We start from the raw sequence: 19,572 nt of genomic DNA, 5'->3' as shown, positions 1-19,572 counted from the left end.
CGCATACAGCCGTGATCTGTGAACACTCTGTCTTTTTGCGGCGGGGAGGGAGGTCGAATAGTGGAGAGTCCCAGGGCAAAAGCCATGTTTCGTAGGGGTACCCTATGAGTCGGAAAACCTCAATTCACTACACTGGCGGCGGAAAAATCTATCTGATTTCGAGGCAAATCTTTCCTCCAAGCCAGAGGAGAAACTCCCTCTTCACTGTTATTTTGGAATAAAATGAATGTAGACTTTAATAAAAGTGAAGAGGAAGAAGCTTTTCTTAAGAAACGGCTCTTTTGAGTTTTGAGTTATTTATTGAATTGTGGTGCTATAATTTGGAATAGGCCTAAATTGTAAATCTAGACCAGGTCATAATACTACTAAGTGAGCTTCTGCTCATTCAAAACAGCGCGTCAGAGTAGGGACGGAATAGCTGAAATACGTACTATGATGAACCAGTGTGTTACGTACCACTACTCAGTACGCAGCAGTAATCCCATCTATCGGAGTTAAGTGGCAGAATAAGAGAAGATCACAACAAACAATGGTCAAAGTAATGTTATTGTTGATCAATGTTACGCGCTTTCGATATTGTAGAGCTTCACATTTAGTTATCTTCCGACCCTGAAATACCACTCTTATCATAGTCGGTACGGTAAAACTGAATAAAACATAAATGATCGGACATTGTATTCTCTATAAATTTTGTTATGTACTACTTTTAGATAGGACCAATGACATAGGTAATTAAATATTAAATTTTAGGCGCCTACCCCTAAATTACAGTTTTATCCACGGTCAATAAAATTGTTTATTAGCTTCGACTATAGTTTCTTATTCCCCGATTCTATATACCGATTTTCATTAAATTCTGTTCACCCATTTTCTCGTGGCTCGGCATTGATATGATCTTCGCAACGAAAATCGAAATTCAGGAATATCTGTGTTATCATAGCCGGTACGGTAAAAATGTAGAAGACATAAATGATCAAAAATTTAATTCTATATAAAAATAAAATAAAAATAAATAAAATTATTTATAGCCTAGGTTGTAGTGACTCGTCCCACGACTTTACATACCGATTTTCATTAAATTCTCTTCAGCCGTTTTCTCGTGATGCCTGTACATACATACATACATACATACATACATACATACATACATACATACATACATACATACATACATACATACATACATACATACATAAATTACTGAAAAGTAAAAAGTGCATTTCCTTGTTACTGTGGACATGATCGATACAGATATACCATTATTTTTGAAATTCTGAACAATGTACAGATTGAACCTCTTATTTTATATACATATATTTCGTATAATAGCGGGTTTGATAGCCTGAGCCCAACCATGTACAGTAATACAATAATAATAATAATAATAATAATAATAATAATAATAATAATAATGTAGGGGCCGATGACCTACATGTTAGCCCCTTTAAACAACAAGCACCATCATCATCATCATCATCATCAACGGCAACAATAAGTTAAAATTTGCGACCCAGTCGGGAATCGAGCCCGGGTACCTCTAAACCGACGATCACTACGCTGTCCATTGAGCCGTGAGGTCGAACAGTATCACTGTAGACATTAAGGGAAGTAGTTAGTGATTTATTTGTGAAAGTAACTTTACGAATCTTATGTTGTTATTAGAATAATTTTTATGTTTCGACTGTAAGTGTATTTTTTTACATATTGTTGTGATGTTTGTGTCATAGACATTATCCCCAGATTTTTGTTATTATTATCATCATTATTTTTACAGTGTTTTCACCAGCGGTATACTTGTGCAGTGTGGAATGACCGACGTAAATGATCCCGAGACCAAAAAAAACAAGGTCGAAAAGATTATCCTGCATGATGGGTACGACCCTTCGGATTTAAGGAATGATATCGCTATACTTAAGGTAAGTATAAATTATATGGGATGCTTGCAGTTTTCTGTACAATGACACGTTTGAAATTCAGAAACAATCGCTGACTTTTTTCTCCAACAATAAAACTTACAGTTTGTTCGTACCTTATAGAAATGATAATTTGGTTTGATTAATGTACATTTCCATGTTTTCTAAAGACCTTAGAGACCACTGGTTGAATGTGTGAATGGGTGTAAGTATGTATGTATGCATGTATGTGTGGAGGTGACTATTGTTTTAAGAGGGGTGAACATCCCCTGTTAACTCTAATCAGAAGTAAAATAAAAGGGGTCTGATACTTAGAAAACCGAAGGCATCGGCAAAAGAAATGGAAAAGCCACGAACCGAGCTCGATAGCTGCAGTCGCTTAAGTGCGGCCAGTATCCAGTATTCGGGAGATCGTGGGTTCGAACCCCACTGTCGGCAGCCCTGAAGATGGTTTTCCGTGGTTTCCCATTTTCACACCAGGCAAATGCTGGGGATGTACCTTAATTAAGGCCACGGCCGCTTCCTTTCCACTCCTAGCCTTTCCCTGCCCCATCGTCGCCATAAGACCTATCTGTGTCGGTGCGACGTAAAGCAAATAACAAAAAAAAAAAAAAAGCCACGAAGGGTATGAAAATGGATACCCTGCAATCCACAAATCTACAGATAAGAAAGATGAAAGTGAGGAACCTGGCACAAGCACCTACAATACCAGACTCATGTAGGGGCCCCGTGATCGCTAACCTACACTCCCAAATTGAGAGCCCCTGCGGTTCCGTTTCAGTCGCCTCTTAGGATAGGAAGGGGGCAGGGGCGTACGCGGAAATTTTTTGGGGAGAATATTCTTGCTTCTTTATTTTTGATTTCACACGGCTTACCCCTAAAATTTAAAATCAAAACTTTAGGAACATATTAATATTTGAGGACGTCTATAAAATAATGTTGGGTGCATATTGTAAAATTGGAAACATTAAATTAAAACTTTCAAAATAACAGATTTATTTAATTAAGACACATTATTTTGTCTTCATGTTATTACAATAGCAGAAATTTCCAGGTTATTTTGGTCTGCGCATGGATTGTATTTTCTACTGTCACGTGTTCTTCTTTGTGTATATACAAAAGAGCTTATCCATTCAATAAATTTTTAAATACTTCAGGGATGAAAGAGAGTGTTCTGGTGTGGCAATGGTTACCGCTAAGATAGCAAACAGTTTCAGTACTCGATGTATTGCTGGAAAAATATCACTGTCGCAAATGTTAAGTGCAGAAATGAAGTCCATTGGTTCAGGATGATCGTTAGAAGAAACAGTTCTTTCCCACATTTTGAGTTCACTGGAAAATACAATTTTACCCACGTTGATATCATCTGTCCATTCATAATGACATCAACAACAATATTTATTTCATCATCCGGTGCCTTGACAGTTGATTGAGGGAGAATTATTTCCATGTTCTTCAGAATATATTTATGTTACAGAAATCGGTAATGTAATCAGCATGTAATCAATGAAGAGGAAGACAATTGATATACTGTAATATAGTAATTTAGGGATATCTCGACACGCTAAGCAAAAACCTGTAATTTCGATCATGCTTTATTTGTAAAATATTTCAATTATTTCCCTGGTGATTTTGTACACAGTTAGTTTATATTTTCTATTATTTATGGCAAGAAATAACATTTCATAACATGTTAAATTATCAAATAAATAAAGGATGCAATAATGTCCACTTCTCCCGCACTTAGGGAGAACCTGACACTAGGTAGGACCTCCGTATATTTACACAACTATTGTACACAGTGGGTACATATAAACTGTTCATCGTTTCCGTTTTCCACACACATCTCGTGGAACCATTTCCTGCATTCCCCACTACCTTGGAACCATGCCGCATTACGGTTGTCGTCACATACTGCGCATTAATTCTCAGAGCAAGGAAGACTGCTTGAGAAACTAGCTTCCCCGTTGCGCACGCCGAGTTCTCGTTGTTGTCCTTCGATTTGAAGGATTCTTTTCATTTTCGCGTTTCCTATTCTTTAAATTTTCCCGATAATCCTGTGAAGTCGCCGTGGCGGATTGGGGGGAAGCAACACATCTCTGTTCATAAAGCTGATGCCGTATCAAGCACATCCGGATCTTTGCAGTGCCTTGAGTGTCCGTCGATTATCAACCGAATACTGCCCCGAGGTTTGTAACGGTTTAGGTGATCAAGGAATAATGAAAATATCTCAGTGGTCATGTACACTGATTCAGACATTTTAACAACTGATCCACTGGGCATTCCTTTTGAGTGTATCTTTGCCATACCCCTTTCATTATAACAAAGGGTGGGATAGCATATCCAATAGCATTACAACACACCATTACTGTTACCGTAGATCCCTTTTCTGGCGTGGTGCTGTGAAACACGTGTTTCTTTCCTTTTTTCATTGGCATTGAAAATATTACCAGGTTCTTGAAAAACCTAGTCATATCCAACCATTGCATTTGGTTTTTTAAATATGCTTCTTAACACCATTAAAGCCAGTTCTCGCAAGTCGGTCACTGTTCGCCCAAACCCCTTAGAATAGAGATGAAAAATATGGTTGACTAAATGGTCCTACATAGCTTTGTCAATTGTTGCTCCTTTTTCCAGTTTTCTATTGATAGATATACCAGATAGTATTCTGGATCTGAGTGTATTCCTTGGAATACTGAAATACTTCGCAGCTGTTGCTAAAGTAGTTCCATTTTCTTTCGCGTCCTTTATAGCAGCAGCCATATCTTCTGCATTCCATCGTCCAAGCAGACCTTTGTACACCTATTTCCGTGGCATCCTTCACCTGTAACCATTTGGATGCAAACCTATTAATGCGAAACTTTTACTTTATTATCAGTCTCCAACCTTCGTAATTTGAGTTTAACTTAACACTACAAACATTATTATAAAAATATCACATTGCAAAAATATTATAAATATCCTAATACACTACATTGTCATCATTTATTACTCCTACTAAACTGTAGTATTAACGCACCATTAAACCCTGTCCCCAAAAATGTATCCCGGTTTAGAGATTCAGGGAGAACTCGACACTGTCGAAATCTTCCAGCTTGTCGTGTCTAGATCTCCCCGAGTTTCATTGGCAGGCAAGAGGTCGCAAAACTTACCAAGCTGAAGGTTTGGCGATTTGGAAATGACATGACCGCTTCTCCAAAACTTGCTTTGTGCGCCTAACCTAAAACATTATCTTAAAATTATCGCATATCTACCTATTTCGTTACACAATCTACTCATCATATTATAACAAGTTACTTTTAAATCATATTTCACTTACTTACTTACCTTCAATTATTCATATGCCTTGTATTTATAGTGATAATCTTCAACTAACAGGATGACCATGAGCACAAAACCATACGGCTCCAGTTTGCAAGTTTGACCTGTGCAGTACTGTGGTTATCAGAGGCGCTAAGCTTAAAAGTGTCAAGTTCTCCCTCATGTCGGTATCTCCCTAAGTTACCTTACTCCTCTGGGTCATTAGTCCCATAGTTCGTTCGATGTATTTGCTGACCAACTTTCCGAGTTTTCCAGTTTATCATTTTTTTTCCCTTGCTATTCGCTTTACGTCGCACCGACACAGGTATGTCTTACGGCGACGATGGGATAGGAAAGGCCTAGGAATTGGAAGGAAGCGGCCGTGACCTTAATTAAGGTTCAGCCCCGGCATTTGCCTGGTGTGAAAATGGGAAACGACGGAAAACCATCTTCAGGGCTGCCGACAAAGGGGCTCGAACCCACTCTCTCCCGATTACTGGATACTGGCCGCACTTAAGCGACTGCAGCTATCGAGCTCGGTGCCAGCGAAATTAACCAATTATGGTTAAAATTCCGGACCCTGCCGGGAATCGAACCCGGGACACCTGTGACCAAATGTCAGCACGCTAAGCATTCAGCCATGGAGCAGGACCTTTTGCCAATAGAGTCATTCTTCGAAGTATGGGATCTCTTTCTTTTTTTCTTCTGATTAGTGTTAATAGAGGATGACTGCCTAGCTGTATTTCCCTTTAAAACAATAATCACTACCATTCACGAGAATGAACGTCAACTTGTGTGTGATCCCTCGTCGGTGTCCTCCTTCTTATACACATTTAAATATCACCCATCTCCCACTCTTGTTCATCCTTATATGCAACTAGCTGATGTACCCGTGCTTCGCTACGGAATTCTATATTGTATACAAAGTTCTAGGCTGGGTAGTGTATGCACACGTTGTGAGTAAGATTATATTAAACTAGCAAGATACCCGTGCTTCACTACGGTATTATACTGAAATTTAAAATTGAATGCGTATCGTTTTATATATAACCCGCTGATATTCGCGGTCTGACTCGTTTTCTGAGAGATTCCGCCAAAATTCACGATCTGACTCGTTTTCTGAGAGATTACGTCAACGTTCCTTCCATTTTTCAATCCTTTTTCCAGCAATCGATTTCGTACTTCCCGGGTCCAGGTATTCCACCCGGTCAGTTGGGTCCCTAAATCTTTGCCATCTTTTCCTATAAGCATTTTTAATGTGGATCAAAACCTTGAGGAGATCCGGCGTGGTGTCTTCTTGGGTGCCTTGGCGGTACTGAACCGGCGGCCGGACTGCAATCGTAGTCATTACCCGCCCAGGACGCGTTTCCAGCACGGTCCGCACATTTTGACGACGGTCCGGAACATTATTATTATTATTATTATTATTATTATTATTATTATTATTATTATTATTATTATTATTATTATTATTGTTCTAGACCCCACAGCAAGATGCAAGACCTCTACTTGGCGGTAAATTACATCTGCTGCCATTGTCATTGATGACGGTATGACCAGCACCATTGTCGCCCGTAGGCAAGTGCGCAGGACTTCTGGCGATACGAATGACATACTTCCGTGCATTATTGACTTTATTATAGAGGTGACCAATTGCACGGTCAATCTTATACCTATCGTTTATTTCAAGTGTGTTTAAATTTTTATTTATATGCCAGGAGAATCTACTGTAATCTAAGAAGGTTCTCCCAAGGAAAAGATGGCTCTTGAAAACGAACCCAGGAAAGATAAAAAATGATCGGTTTATGATCAGAATATGTACATTGAAAATCCACAGCCTGTTTCCAGTCATTCAACCTGGTCAGGAATGGAATGAATAAGCCCCCAGCTAGCGTTGAGGATAGGAATTGTGTCGGCTGCCGAAGCCTGTCGCACTCCTCTGGGGCAATGATTAATGAATGACAAATGAAATGAAATGATATTGGAGAGTGATGCTGGAATGAATGATGACGGGAAAAACCGGAGTACCCGGAGAAAAACCTGTCCCGCCTCCGCTTTGTCCAGCACAAATCTCACATGGAGTGACCGGGATTTAACCACGAAACCCAGCGGTGAGAGGCGGCCAGCGCGTTGCCGACTAAGCTACGGAGGCTCCTTATAACTACATTAGGAACAGTAAAATCAATTGGTCTCACCTCCGTGTCCACCCCACCGCGGTTAAGTTGATTTAACCCCTCCCCCCCAACCTCAAAAAAGAAGGCGTGTTTATTTATGTTTAAAGGAGATTCCAAATACCAATCACGTGTGTTACCTTCAGTTTTGAGATATAAGTATTCCCATAAAAATAATTCACTTTTTTTCACTTACTTTCACACTCCCCCGCTTAAGTGAATTTTCCGGCAAAAAATATTTGTTTCCTTAATAGTAAAGCATCTTCTAAATACCGATTATCTTCAGTTTTTGAGATATATGTCCTCGTGAAACGAATTCAACTCCTTTTCACACCCGCCCCCAAAAACGATTCCCCGCCCCCTCCAAAAACGCGTCGTTTTATTTTTAAAGAAGATATAAATACCAATTTTCACCTCTGTAACAACTAGATGTAAGTATCCTCATACAATTAATTCAATTAATTGTTCAATTTTTCACCCCCCCTCCCTTCATTGAATTTGCCGAGAATACCTGTTTGTTTATTTTAACAGGAGATTCCAAATAACAGTTTTTACGTCTGTAACTTTTACGTTACTGAGATATACTGTAGATATAGTCTTTCTAAAAATAAACCCATATTTGTCACTCCTGTTTAAACCCCGTTAATTAGATTTTCCAAAAACAAAAAAACAAAATTTTCTGTATTTTTAAAGGAGATTCCATATACTAACTGTCTGGTCTGTAATATCTTCAGTTTCTGAGATATAAGTACCCTCACTAAAGACATTCAACCCCTTATTCACACTTTTCACCCCTCCTATAGGGATTTACAGGAAACGAAAAAATACGTGTTCTTTTATTTTTAAAGGAGATTCTAAATATCAATGTTTATATCTGCAAACTTCTGAAGTTTTGAGATATAGATGCACTCATTTTAAAAATACACCCTCCCTTTCACCCCCCACTATTTGGATTTTATAAAAAAAATATATGTTTCTTTATTTATAAAGGAGATCCCAAATACCGATTTTCAGGTCTGTAACATATTCAGTTTCTGAGCTATAAGGATCCTTATTAAAGGCATTAAACCATTTTTCACCCCTTTTCACCCCTCCTATTGGAATTTTCTGAAAACAAAAAAATACGTGTTTATTTTGAAAGTAGATTCTAAGTACCAATTTTTACATCTGTAAAGTTTGAAAGTTTTGAGATATAGATACACTCATTTGAAAAATTCACCCTCCTTTCAACCCTCCATTATTTGGATTTTCCAAAAACAAAAAGTACATGCTTTTTTAATTTTAAAGGAGATCCCGAATGACTTTTTTCAGGTCTGTAATATCTTCAGTTTCTGAGATATAAGTATCATCATTAAAGGCATTCAACCCATTTTTCACTCCTTTTCACCCCTCCTATTGGGATTTTCCGAAAAAAGTACGTATTTCTTTATTTTGAGAAGATATTCTATATACCAATATCTACGTCTGTAAACTTTTACAGTTTCGAGATATAGATACACTCATTTAAAAAAATTACCGCCCCCTTTCACCCTCCATTATTTGGATTTTCCAAAAACAAAAAACACGTGTTCCTTTATTTTTAAAGGAGGTTCAAAATTTAAATTTTCATGACTGTAACCTCTTCAGTTTTTGAGATATAAGTCTCCTCATGAAAAGTGTTCAACCCCTTTCCCCTCTTTTCACCCTCCTTCATGGGATTTTCCGAAAACAAAAAATACGCGTTTCTTTATTTTTAAAGGCAATACCAAATACCAATTTGTATTACTCTAAACCTTTAAGTTTTTGAGATATAGATATTCTCATTTTAAAAATTAACCCCTCTTTTCACCCCCTTAGCCATGGAATATCCAAAAATCCTCCCTTAGCAAGCACCTACATGTTAATATGAATGTATCCCCAAAATTTCACTTCTCTATGTCCAGTAGTTTCGGCTCGGCGATGATGAATCAGTCAGTCAGTCAGTCAGTCAGTCAGTCAGTCAGTCAGTCAGTCAGTCAGTCAGTCAGTCAGTCAGTCAGTCAGTCAGTCAGTCAGTCAGTCAGTCAGTCAGTCAGGACAAGTTCTTTTACATATATAGATTGCATAGTTCTTTACCGTTACACGCGACGGGGAAGTCACCAAACGTCTTTTCTCATGTGAAGTCTGGGTTAGGAAATTTTCATTGTAATGGTAGACCCTCTTGCCTATCATCAGTCACAATCAAGTTGGGGATTTTTCATTGTAATGGCAGACACTCACTCTCCACCTGCCTTTTTACATCCTAAGAAAGACTGTCTTTGTGGTTTTCCCACCTGAATTCAACATAGCTCATTACAATGACGCCAGTAGGAATGCCACAATAAAAGGAATGCTATCATATGAATTACTCGATCAAATGAAAACCACACATTTTCTAACTTTTTAACAACAGTACTACACTGCTGATCTAATAGTCCAAAGTTCCAGGGCTGGAGTGACCAGGCCGCAGACAGCCGTAACTACTTTTTTGTTGGGGATGAATAGTGGAGAATCCCAGGGCGAAAACTATGCCCTTTTACATATGTGTTTCCAAGGAGTACCCGATGAGTCGGAAAACCTCAACTCACTACACTGGCGGCGGGAAAAACTATCTGACTTGGAGGCAAATTTTTCCTCCAAGCCAGAATTTGGAATAAAATGAATGTAGAATTTAACAAAAGTGAATGGGAAGAATCTTTTCTTTTCAGGGTTGAATTTCGAGTTATTTAGTGAATTGTGGTGCTATAATTTGGAATAGGCCGAAACCGTAATTCTAGACCAGGTCATAAACGAGCCTCTGCCTTTATTCTGTTTAAGAGTGCACATTGCTTATTCAAATCAGCGCGTCAGAGTAGGAAGCGAATAGCTGGAATACTATGATGAACCAGTGTGTTACGTACCAGTAGTATCAGACAATGTATGAAACAGAGGAATGGCATGCTAAAGAAGAAAATGACCTAACTTCCCAGCTATTTCCCGCCAATATTCAAGCAGGCTGTTATACTCGGTACGCAGCAGTAATCCCATCTATCGCAGATGAATGACAGCATAACATACGAAGAAAATTCCAGTAAACAATGGTCAATATATGTTATTGTTGATCAATTTTATGAGCTTTCGGCATTGTCGGCCTTCACATTTAGTGTTCTTTCGACTCTGAAATACCACTCTTATCATAATCGGCACTGTAAATCTCAATTAAAAATAAACGATCGGAAATTGCATTCTCTGTAACCTTTGTTATGTAGTACTTTTCGATAGGTCCAATAATATTATATTATGAAATTAAATTTTAGGTGCCTTCCTCTAAACTACCATTTCATCCAGGTGTGAAAAACTGCAAAATGACCTCGATAATGTTGTGAGATGGAGAGTAGGCAATGGTATGGTGATAAACGGTGTTAAAAGTCAGGTTGTGAGTTTCACAAATAGGAAAAGTCCTCTCAGTTTTAATTACAGTACTGCGTTGATTGGGTGAATGTTATTTTTGGGGATCATTGTAAATAGCTAGGTGTTAATATAAGGAAATATCTTCAATGGACTGTAAATAAAGGGTACAGATCTCTGCATATTGTTATGAGGGTATTTGGGGATTGTAATAAGGATGTAAAGGAGAGGGCATATAAGTCTCTGGTAAGACCCCATCTAGAGTATGGTTCCAGTGTATGAGACCCTCACCAAGATTACTTGATTCTAGAACTGGAAAAAAATCCGAAGGAAAGCAGCTCGATTTGTTCTGGGCGATTTCCGACAAAAGAGTAGTGTTGCAAAAATATTGCAAAGTTTAGGCTGAGAAAACTTGGAAGAAAGGAGATGAGCTGCTTGACTAAGTGGTATGTTACGAGCTTTCAGTGGAGGGATTGCTTGGAATGATATTAGCAGACGAATAAGTTTGAGCGGTGTCTTTAAAAGTAGGAAGGATCACAATAAGAAGATAAAGTTGGAATTCAAGAAGAAAAATTGGGGCAAATATTCGTTTATAGGAAGGGGAGATAGGGATTGAAATAACGTACCAAGGGAGATGTTCAATACATTTCCAATTTCTTTGCCATCATTTACGAAAAGGCTAGGAAAACAACAGATAGTGTGTCTGCCACCTATGCGACTGCCCTAAATGCAGATCAGTAGTGATTGGCTGAGTTATTGATTGATTGATTGATTGATTGATTGATTGATTGATTGATTGATTGATTGATTGATTGATTGATTGAAGTCATGAAATTTCAATGGGTTCGCATAACCTAACAATGTTTGCTTTGTTAACACCAAGCAGTTCAGTCTCCAGTAGCCTACTGTGGTATTGAAACATACTACTACAGAAAGTAACGTTTTATAGATATTTGTTCCTAATATTATTTCTTGAAATTAAAATAACGTAACGAGTGGGGGGGGATGTAGAAAATGAACACAAAACTGATAACGTTTAATTCAATGACTAAGATTTATTAGCTAAAGCTAAGAGACGCACTATTTCCACAGGTTGCGCTCGCTCTACTCACACTCATTCACGCCGGTTTTAGAGATTGTGCACTCTATCACTTACAAATTAGCACAGTACCCAGTTTCTAACACTACACGTCGTGTACTGTCTGGCACAATAAGCAACTCGTTTTGGGCGAACAGGCCAACGGTCTTCGATCGATACTCCCCGCCGGTCTTTGTCGATTGCCATGCTGGCAATTGCACCCCGGGGCTCTCGCAGACTGCAGACAGACGCTCAGCTCCGCGTCACAACTAGAGCCCGGATTATATGTAATTACATATTCTGTTCCCATATATGTAGTTACAAGAAAAGTTAAAATGTCGGCGAATCACACTAGAAGGACCATTATTTCCAGGAGTTTAAAGTTACATATTTTTACATATTTCGATGCATAATAAATATTTTGATAAGTATTACATATTTTAAATATTTTGAAGGATATTGCTCATCTGAAAGAAAACACAATTCTTTTTTTCACTAATTTTACATCGATTTAAGTTTTTAATTAAACACTTGAAATTAGTTTAAAAGGTATGTAAGCTACACCTCTAACATCTGAAAATAATTAATTAATAATTTAAAGTGAAGTATTCTGTCAAAGAACGCATCCCTTAGCTATGTTGATGGATTTTACATCCCTTAAGAGGTAACGGTACAGTGTGAAGGGTGGATCAATCACATATCGCTGCTGCTACGGAGAAAGACGCAAAGTAAAAGTATGACAATCGTATTGGGTGCAACTCCCTGAAAATGAGAACGCATCTTCCAATATCATTCCTTATTTGAAATATGCGCCAGTGACTTAATGTGAAGTGAAAGGTCTTTTTTTAAATATATATAAGAACATCTTAACAGACAGAAGGCATTCGATGACCGCAGAAAATTTGGAAAAAAAGGTATTAATTGCGCCCCCAAATGAATGATGACTGTTGAATAACATCTAAACTTTTAACTTTTTTCGGGTGTGTTTCCTTTTCTGTGTACAAGACTACATCAAATAAAGCTTAGGTATTAAGTTACATATTTTTTATTTATTACATATTTTCTCAATTTTAGCTACGGTACATAATTATGTACATATTTCTTACTTTTATTCTACGTATAATCCTGGCTCTAGTCATAGCTCACTCTAACGAGACATGCTGCGAACTCGCCAAGATGCTCAAGCGGCGTTGAACGAGCATTGATTACATGCATGAAACGGGATGGGAAGGCCAAAAATATATGGGCATTGTTGACGGCTACAATCGTGGGGTGGCCATCATTGTCAGTGGTGACCTACGTGATAAGATTGCTGAGGTTTATCGTTATACCGATCACCTTTTGTCATTGGTCATCCGCGTTCGCCTGCGCATCTTCTCTGCATACGCGCCTCATGCAGGCTGCGGCGAGATGAAAAGATGCATTTGGGGAAGAGCTGCATCATCAATTTGCAATGTGCCTGGCTGAATAACTGATAATGCTATGTGGTGACCTTAATGGACACATTGGAACCAGTGCAGATGGGTATGGCGCACGCAACAATGATGGATACAGAATCCTCGAATTTGCCGAAGAGTGCGATTTTGTCATCAGTAACACATTTTTCAAGGAATGAGCTAGCCATTTGATCACGTACACTAGTGGTGATAGTCGCAGCCAAATTGATTTCATCCTACAGCGTAAACGTGACTTCCAAATATTATTAACACAAAGGTTAGCCCATCTGAATGCCTAGCCACACAGAACAAACTTCTAGTCACTGAAATGCAGATCACAAAACAACATTGTGGTGCGGTGAAAAGTCTAGCAATTATCAGATGGTAGAAGCTGGAAGATGGTTGACAATCCTAAATGCCATCAACTTCCCAATGATTAAACCTGAAGCGATTGATGAAACCTGGTCTATTCTACATGACTCCGTCACCTGTGCAGCAAAGGCCATCCTTGGATAGAAGAAATCTGGTCACCGATGCATAGACAAACAGATATGGTTTTGATCTGAGGAAGTACGGGATAAAGTACGGGCAAATAAGATGGCGTACGCAACTGGTACAAGGATAAGAACACTCAGAACTGGCAAAAATATGTTGTGATAAGGGGAGATGCAAAGAAATCGGCTGAAGCAGCAAAAGTCTATACGAACATATTGACACAAAGAACGGTGAAGAAAGCATCTATCGGCTGAATACTGATTAAAGCAAGGCCCAATACAGCGCGGGATATTGAAGCTTATGTATGCAGAAAGGACGAAAAAGGATAGCGGCTACAGGACGAGCGCGCAATTCTGAAGCGGTGGCAATAGCATTAGAGTGAAATTTTCAAATCTGAATTCGAATGTTCACCAATAGCAGAGGGTTATTTATATGATGGCCCCTTCCTCGAACCTCAGTTGGATAAGTTGCTAGAGCTATTAACATTGTGAAAAGTTTCAAAGTACCGGAGCCTGCCGATTTGCCGACACACATGTGAAAACTGAACGAACCGAGTAACACTACTCCAATTGGCTAGCAGACGTCTTAAATGCTGTTGCAAAATGAGGACAAAGATATTTGGAAGTATTATTGACTAGCACATCCGTGAAATCGTCCAGCTACACACCAACCAATGTGGTTTTGTGAAAGGCTGCGGAACCACCGATGCAATTTTCGGCACTCGCCAGCTGATGGATAAACACCGTGAAAAGAGAACGCCACTGCACATAGCCTTTATCGATTCGGAGAAGGCAATGGATCACTCATATGGTATACATCATGTGACCACGGGTTCCTGAACTGATTATAAACTAAGATTTGATATACGTTTTCACACCAGCAGAGTGAAATGCGCAGCTGGAACGTCGGAGAGTTTTCCTGTAAATATAGGAGTACATCATGGCTCAGAGCTCTAACGGCTGCTCCTCATTTTGATAATGGACACCATCGCGCGAGGCTTCCAGTACAATGCTCCATGGACCTTGCTCTATGCTGACACTTAATTCTGGGAGCTAATACCAGAGAAGAAATGCAATAAGAAGTGAAGACCTGGCATGACCATCTCAGACACTTCGGTCTCCTTTTGAACATCTCCAGAAATAAATACTTGGAAACCATTCCGAGTTCAGGTTTCATCATGATAGATAGCAAGGCACTCAAGCGCGGTGCTGGTACTGCTGCGTGACCTAGATACGATGGAGAGAAGTCACAGGAGTCTTGTGTGACAAGAAAAAACCAGCCCGACTGAAACCCAAGATCCATCGTTCAATGATCCACCCAATAACACTGTATGGAAAGGTCTGATGGAAAGCCACGAAATCAGCTGGAGATGTGCATAGCTCGCTGGTCACCCTGCGTCTCCCTACTCGACTACGTCCGGAACAATCAAATAAGGCAGCACTTCTAGAGTGGATTGGTCATCTAACTCACACTGTACCGACCACTGTCATCAGTGCCACTCATCAACTAGAAGTCGACGGTCGGCGGCCCCGTGATCGACCCAACGCTGGATTTTCACAGTAAATGCAGATATGAAATCCATCATCGGCCTTCATCCCAAGGATGCACATGACCATGACAGTTTGGCGTTCCAAGATTAGAGTAGCGGATCACGTACCGAACCGGAACAACGATTTAGAAGAAGAAGAAGAAGAAGAAGAAGAAGAAGAAGAAGAAGAAGAAGAAGAAGAAGAAGAAGTTTCCAACTCTTTTACTGACTTCCTACATAACCGTTCAATGACTTTGCTGGCAGCACCTAGTGTTTAGAGTGCACTATGTCTTCTGGTATAGGCTAGAGCAATTTTGTTACTTTCATAGATCTGTCTCTGTCTTATCCTTGGCTTTGACAATATGAAAGTGACTGAGGTATGAGCGATGCTAGTAATGCCAATCCTTATGCAGCCAGTCCCTGCTATGAATGGTGTGAAAATGTTGCTCATAGGATCGGTTGGTGTATGCATTTCAGTGGGCTTGGCAGACTGATAGGTAATAACAACTCTGGCTCGGCGAGGAAAGCAACGGGAAACTACCGCACTCCTCATTTCCCTAGTACGCCTCTTCAGTGATGCCTAGGGCATCTATGACAGCTGATGGCAGAGCTGTTGAGGATCCCACCGGCGGCATCGCTGACGGACTGAACATACATACATACATACATACATACATACATACATACATACATACATACATACATACATACATACATACATACATACATACATACATAACCGTTCGTTGGGAGTAATATTGACCACATCATTTTCATGGTTTCCAGTCACCTTCGATGTCCAACAAGGTAGCGCTCATGGGTAATCGCTATATGGACGCTCCAATATCTCAACTCGATGAGAAAATTCCCTATCCTTCGCTCACAAGATATTCAGGGAGATGATGAACCCAGAAGATGCAGTTCTTCTACAGTTCCTACTCAACATCCTCTCGAAGTGAAGCTAATTGACCTAGGTAACTTTCCATTACGCACATCACATTTACTCGATAGGTCTAACAGTAAGAATATCGATACCAAACTGATATTCAAAAGTAATATAATGCGTATCCAACCACGGCCATGAAATTACTACGCTTTATCTAGCGTTCATCAGAAATCTCTGAACTCATTGCACTTCGCCTCTTCTTAGTTTTCTTCCTGGAAATGTATTTTTGAACGCTTTTGACTACATATAGGTTAGACGGTTTCAATATTTACAAGAAAGAGAAGGAGGTCAAGAGGAGGATGGAAAAAACTTTTGAATCAATACTGATCACTAGGCAATGAGGGGCTTATCTACTTGCCATCCCAAGCTTATAAAGTAAAAATTACTCGGGGACTCGTACCAGATTAATCTTTAAAATATGTCGATTTCATACATTTGACTCAACAGCTCATCCATTTATATTTTTTCAGGTTCAAAAAGCCTTCCAATTCGGCAATGCTGTGGCAGCCATTGTAAGAACTCCTGCGAAGCCAATCATGAAAAAAAATTGCGTGGTCAGCGGATGGGGCCATACTGAGAAGGTGAGAATATTCCCCAGCTTATGGGACAATTCATGAATCAGATAACCAGTGTTAATTGAACATTTTCTTTTGAGTAAAGATTCAGTTTGAATTCAACAAATGAAGTGATAGATTAATAATCTACATAATAATTAACAATCTTAGTAAAAGGAACTGAAGTTATAGCTCATAGAAATATCATCTCATTTATACAAAATATGTTTTTTTAAATGTTTGTTTGTAGCTATACGAAGCCTCCCGTTAGTTCTGTGGAGACCATGTAACAAAATATCCAATAGAATAGCTTCAAATTAACCAACACCTCCATCTTGTACCTAGTATATTATAACACTTGTCTACAATACCTCGAAAGCGCAAAAAGAAAAATAAAAACATTATTTTCTTGTAATCATCAATAATTATTTTCAAACTAGCGAGATACCCGTGTTTCGCTACGGTTTTAAACTGAAAGTTATTATTCAAAGTTGTACATTTTGTGGAGTCCACTGTCAGCTGAGCCTGTAAAACACGCCCTCATTTCGTACGTCGAAAGGGTTTGGGGGAATGATTATTTATTTTCTGATCTAACACTCATTTGAACCCCATACGGAAGAATTTGAATGTTTTAAACCCTATCTTATTTAATACGTGTGAAATTTTGATTTTGTACGTCAAACAATAATGGAGGAATAACTACTTCTTAAGATGTGATTGTTTTTTTAAGTATTTAATAACATCTAGGATATAGTCTAGAAGACCACCCTTAAAATAATCTCGTGCTGAAACGGTATTGGAAGAATGGGTATTGTGTTTTTGAGTGTCAACCACCATCTAAACCCCTTAGGGGAGAACTATTTTAAAGTATACGATATTTTACACTTAGGACATAAAAGAAAACCCTTCTCATAAAATTACAACTTTGTACGTCAAACGGTTTTGGACAGATGAATAATTTCGTTTACGGAGCTAACCTCATTTAACACTTTAGGGGCGAAACGTTTAAAAATATTTCGTATTTCACACTTAGGGTTTAAAATATATACCACTATTTGGAATTTTGTCTTCGTACGTTAAACCGATTCGGAGGAAGGAATGAATATGTTTTCGGATCTTAACCCCTATTTAACTCTCTGAGGGGTTACATTTGTTTCAAACCTTCTGTTATTTAACACCTAGGATATCATTTGAAATTTTAAATTCGTAATTCAAATGGTTTCATATAAAAGCATATTTTTGTCATTATTCCTCGCCCCCACAGTCAATACCCCTTAGGGGTGTATTGTTTTAAGTCCAGTTCTTATTTGTATCCTCATAAAAATAATTCAACTCCTTTTACACTCTTCTTAAGTTGATACCTCCCTCCCCCCCCCCCCCAAGTATGTGTTTCTTTATTTTTGAAGGAGATTCCAAACACCAATTTTCACGTCCGTAACATCCTTCGTTTGTGTGATATAAATATAGTCATACAATTCAACTAATTTTTCAATTCAATTATTTATTTATTTCCTCGCATCTTACAGTAATTAAACCAATCGATCCTTTTTCAAGGAACACACTAACTCCAATATAAGCTGTATATTAGTAAAACTAACACGAAATTGAATTATTAAATTAAATTAAATAAGCAAACTAACAAAATAAGATAAATTACAATAAATGATCACCGCAGCAAAATGGTCCTTGGCCAATGATGATGAAGACGGCACATACACCCAGCCCCCGTGTCAGCGAAATGAACCAATTATGGTTAAAATTCCCGACCCTGCCGGGAATCGAACCCGGGATCCTTATGACCAAAGGCCAGCACGCTAACCATTTAGTGGTGGAGCCAGACATCTACCCGCCATGGCAATACGTCATTAAACCAACATAACAAAAAAAAAAAAAAATGGAATAATTGTAATATATATGTGTGTGTGTATGTGTGTGTGTAAATGACACATCTCCTAAACGCTGGACCAATTTCAACCAAACTTGGTGCACTTATGACTTACTATCTGGAGACGAGCACTGTGGGGGCAAGCCATCCGTAGCTCCCTTAGGGCTGGGGGGTCAAGGGGTCACTGTATAAAAATAGAAAAATGTGTCGAATCCACAGTTATGGGGGTCGCTGAGATGAATAGACGTGAATTGTACACTCCGGATTTTTAGTATCAGGAGACAAACCACGTGGGGGTAAGATAGCCTAAGAACCCTTAGGGGCGGGGGGGGGGGGCGGCAAGGGGGGTCAGATATACAAATTAACGAAAATATTGTCGAATCCATACTTTTCCGGGTCGCTGAGATGAATAGTGACGCTCCGGATTTTAGTGAAAAAAAATGAAAACCTACAACCTGTTTTCCAGTCATTGACCGGGTCAGGGATGTGATGAATGAAGCAGATATAGGCTATTAGTACGATGGGGTCGCCACTCCCAAAGTGATATGTTAATGACTGATAAATGCTATGAAATGAGAATGGAGAGTGTTGCTGGAATGGAAGATGACAGGGAAAACCGGAGTACCTGTCCCGCCTCCGCTTTGTCCAGCACAAATCTCACATGGAGTGACCGGGATTTGAACCACGATATCCAGCGGTGAGAGGCCGACGCGCTGCCGTCTGAGCCACGGAGGCTCCCGGATTTTAGTATCAGGAGACAAACCACGTGGGGGTAATACACTCCAGGAACCCTTAGGATCAGGGGGGGGGGCAAGAAGGCTGAGATATAAAAATAATCGAAAGTAGTGTTGAATCCATACTTTTCGTGGTCGCTGAGATGAA

The 19,572-nt window shown here is 39.1% G+C and overlaps 1 protein-coding gene across 4 annotated transcripts in view; it reads left to right on the top strand.

The window, feature by feature from the left end:
* LOC136864544 (trypsin eta) overlaps positions 1-19,572 on the top strand; it is a 243,539-nt gene that overhangs the window by 67,306 nt on the left and 156,661 nt on the right. For all 4 annotated transcript variants that reach the window (XM_067141682.2, XM_067141672.2, XM_067141690.2 and 1 more), the window contains exons 4-5: positions 1,775-1,916; positions 16,722-16,832. In XM_067141682.2, the coding sequence (XP_066997783.2) occupies positions 1,775-1,916; positions 16,722-16,832 (253 nt within the window). The remainder of the gene's footprint in view (positions 1-1,774; positions 1,917-16,721; positions 16,833-19,572) is intronic.

The sequence above is a fragment of the Anabrus simplex genome, chromosome 1 (genome assembly GCF_040414725.1).
Source record: "Anabrus simplex isolate iqAnaSimp1 chromosome 1, ASM4041472v1, whole genome shotgun sequence".
NCBI classification, from domain to species: domain Eukaryota; kingdom Metazoa; phylum Arthropoda; class Insecta; order Orthoptera; family Tettigoniidae; genus Anabrus; species Anabrus simplex.
This window is presented reverse-complemented; position numbering and strand designations above follow the sequence as displayed.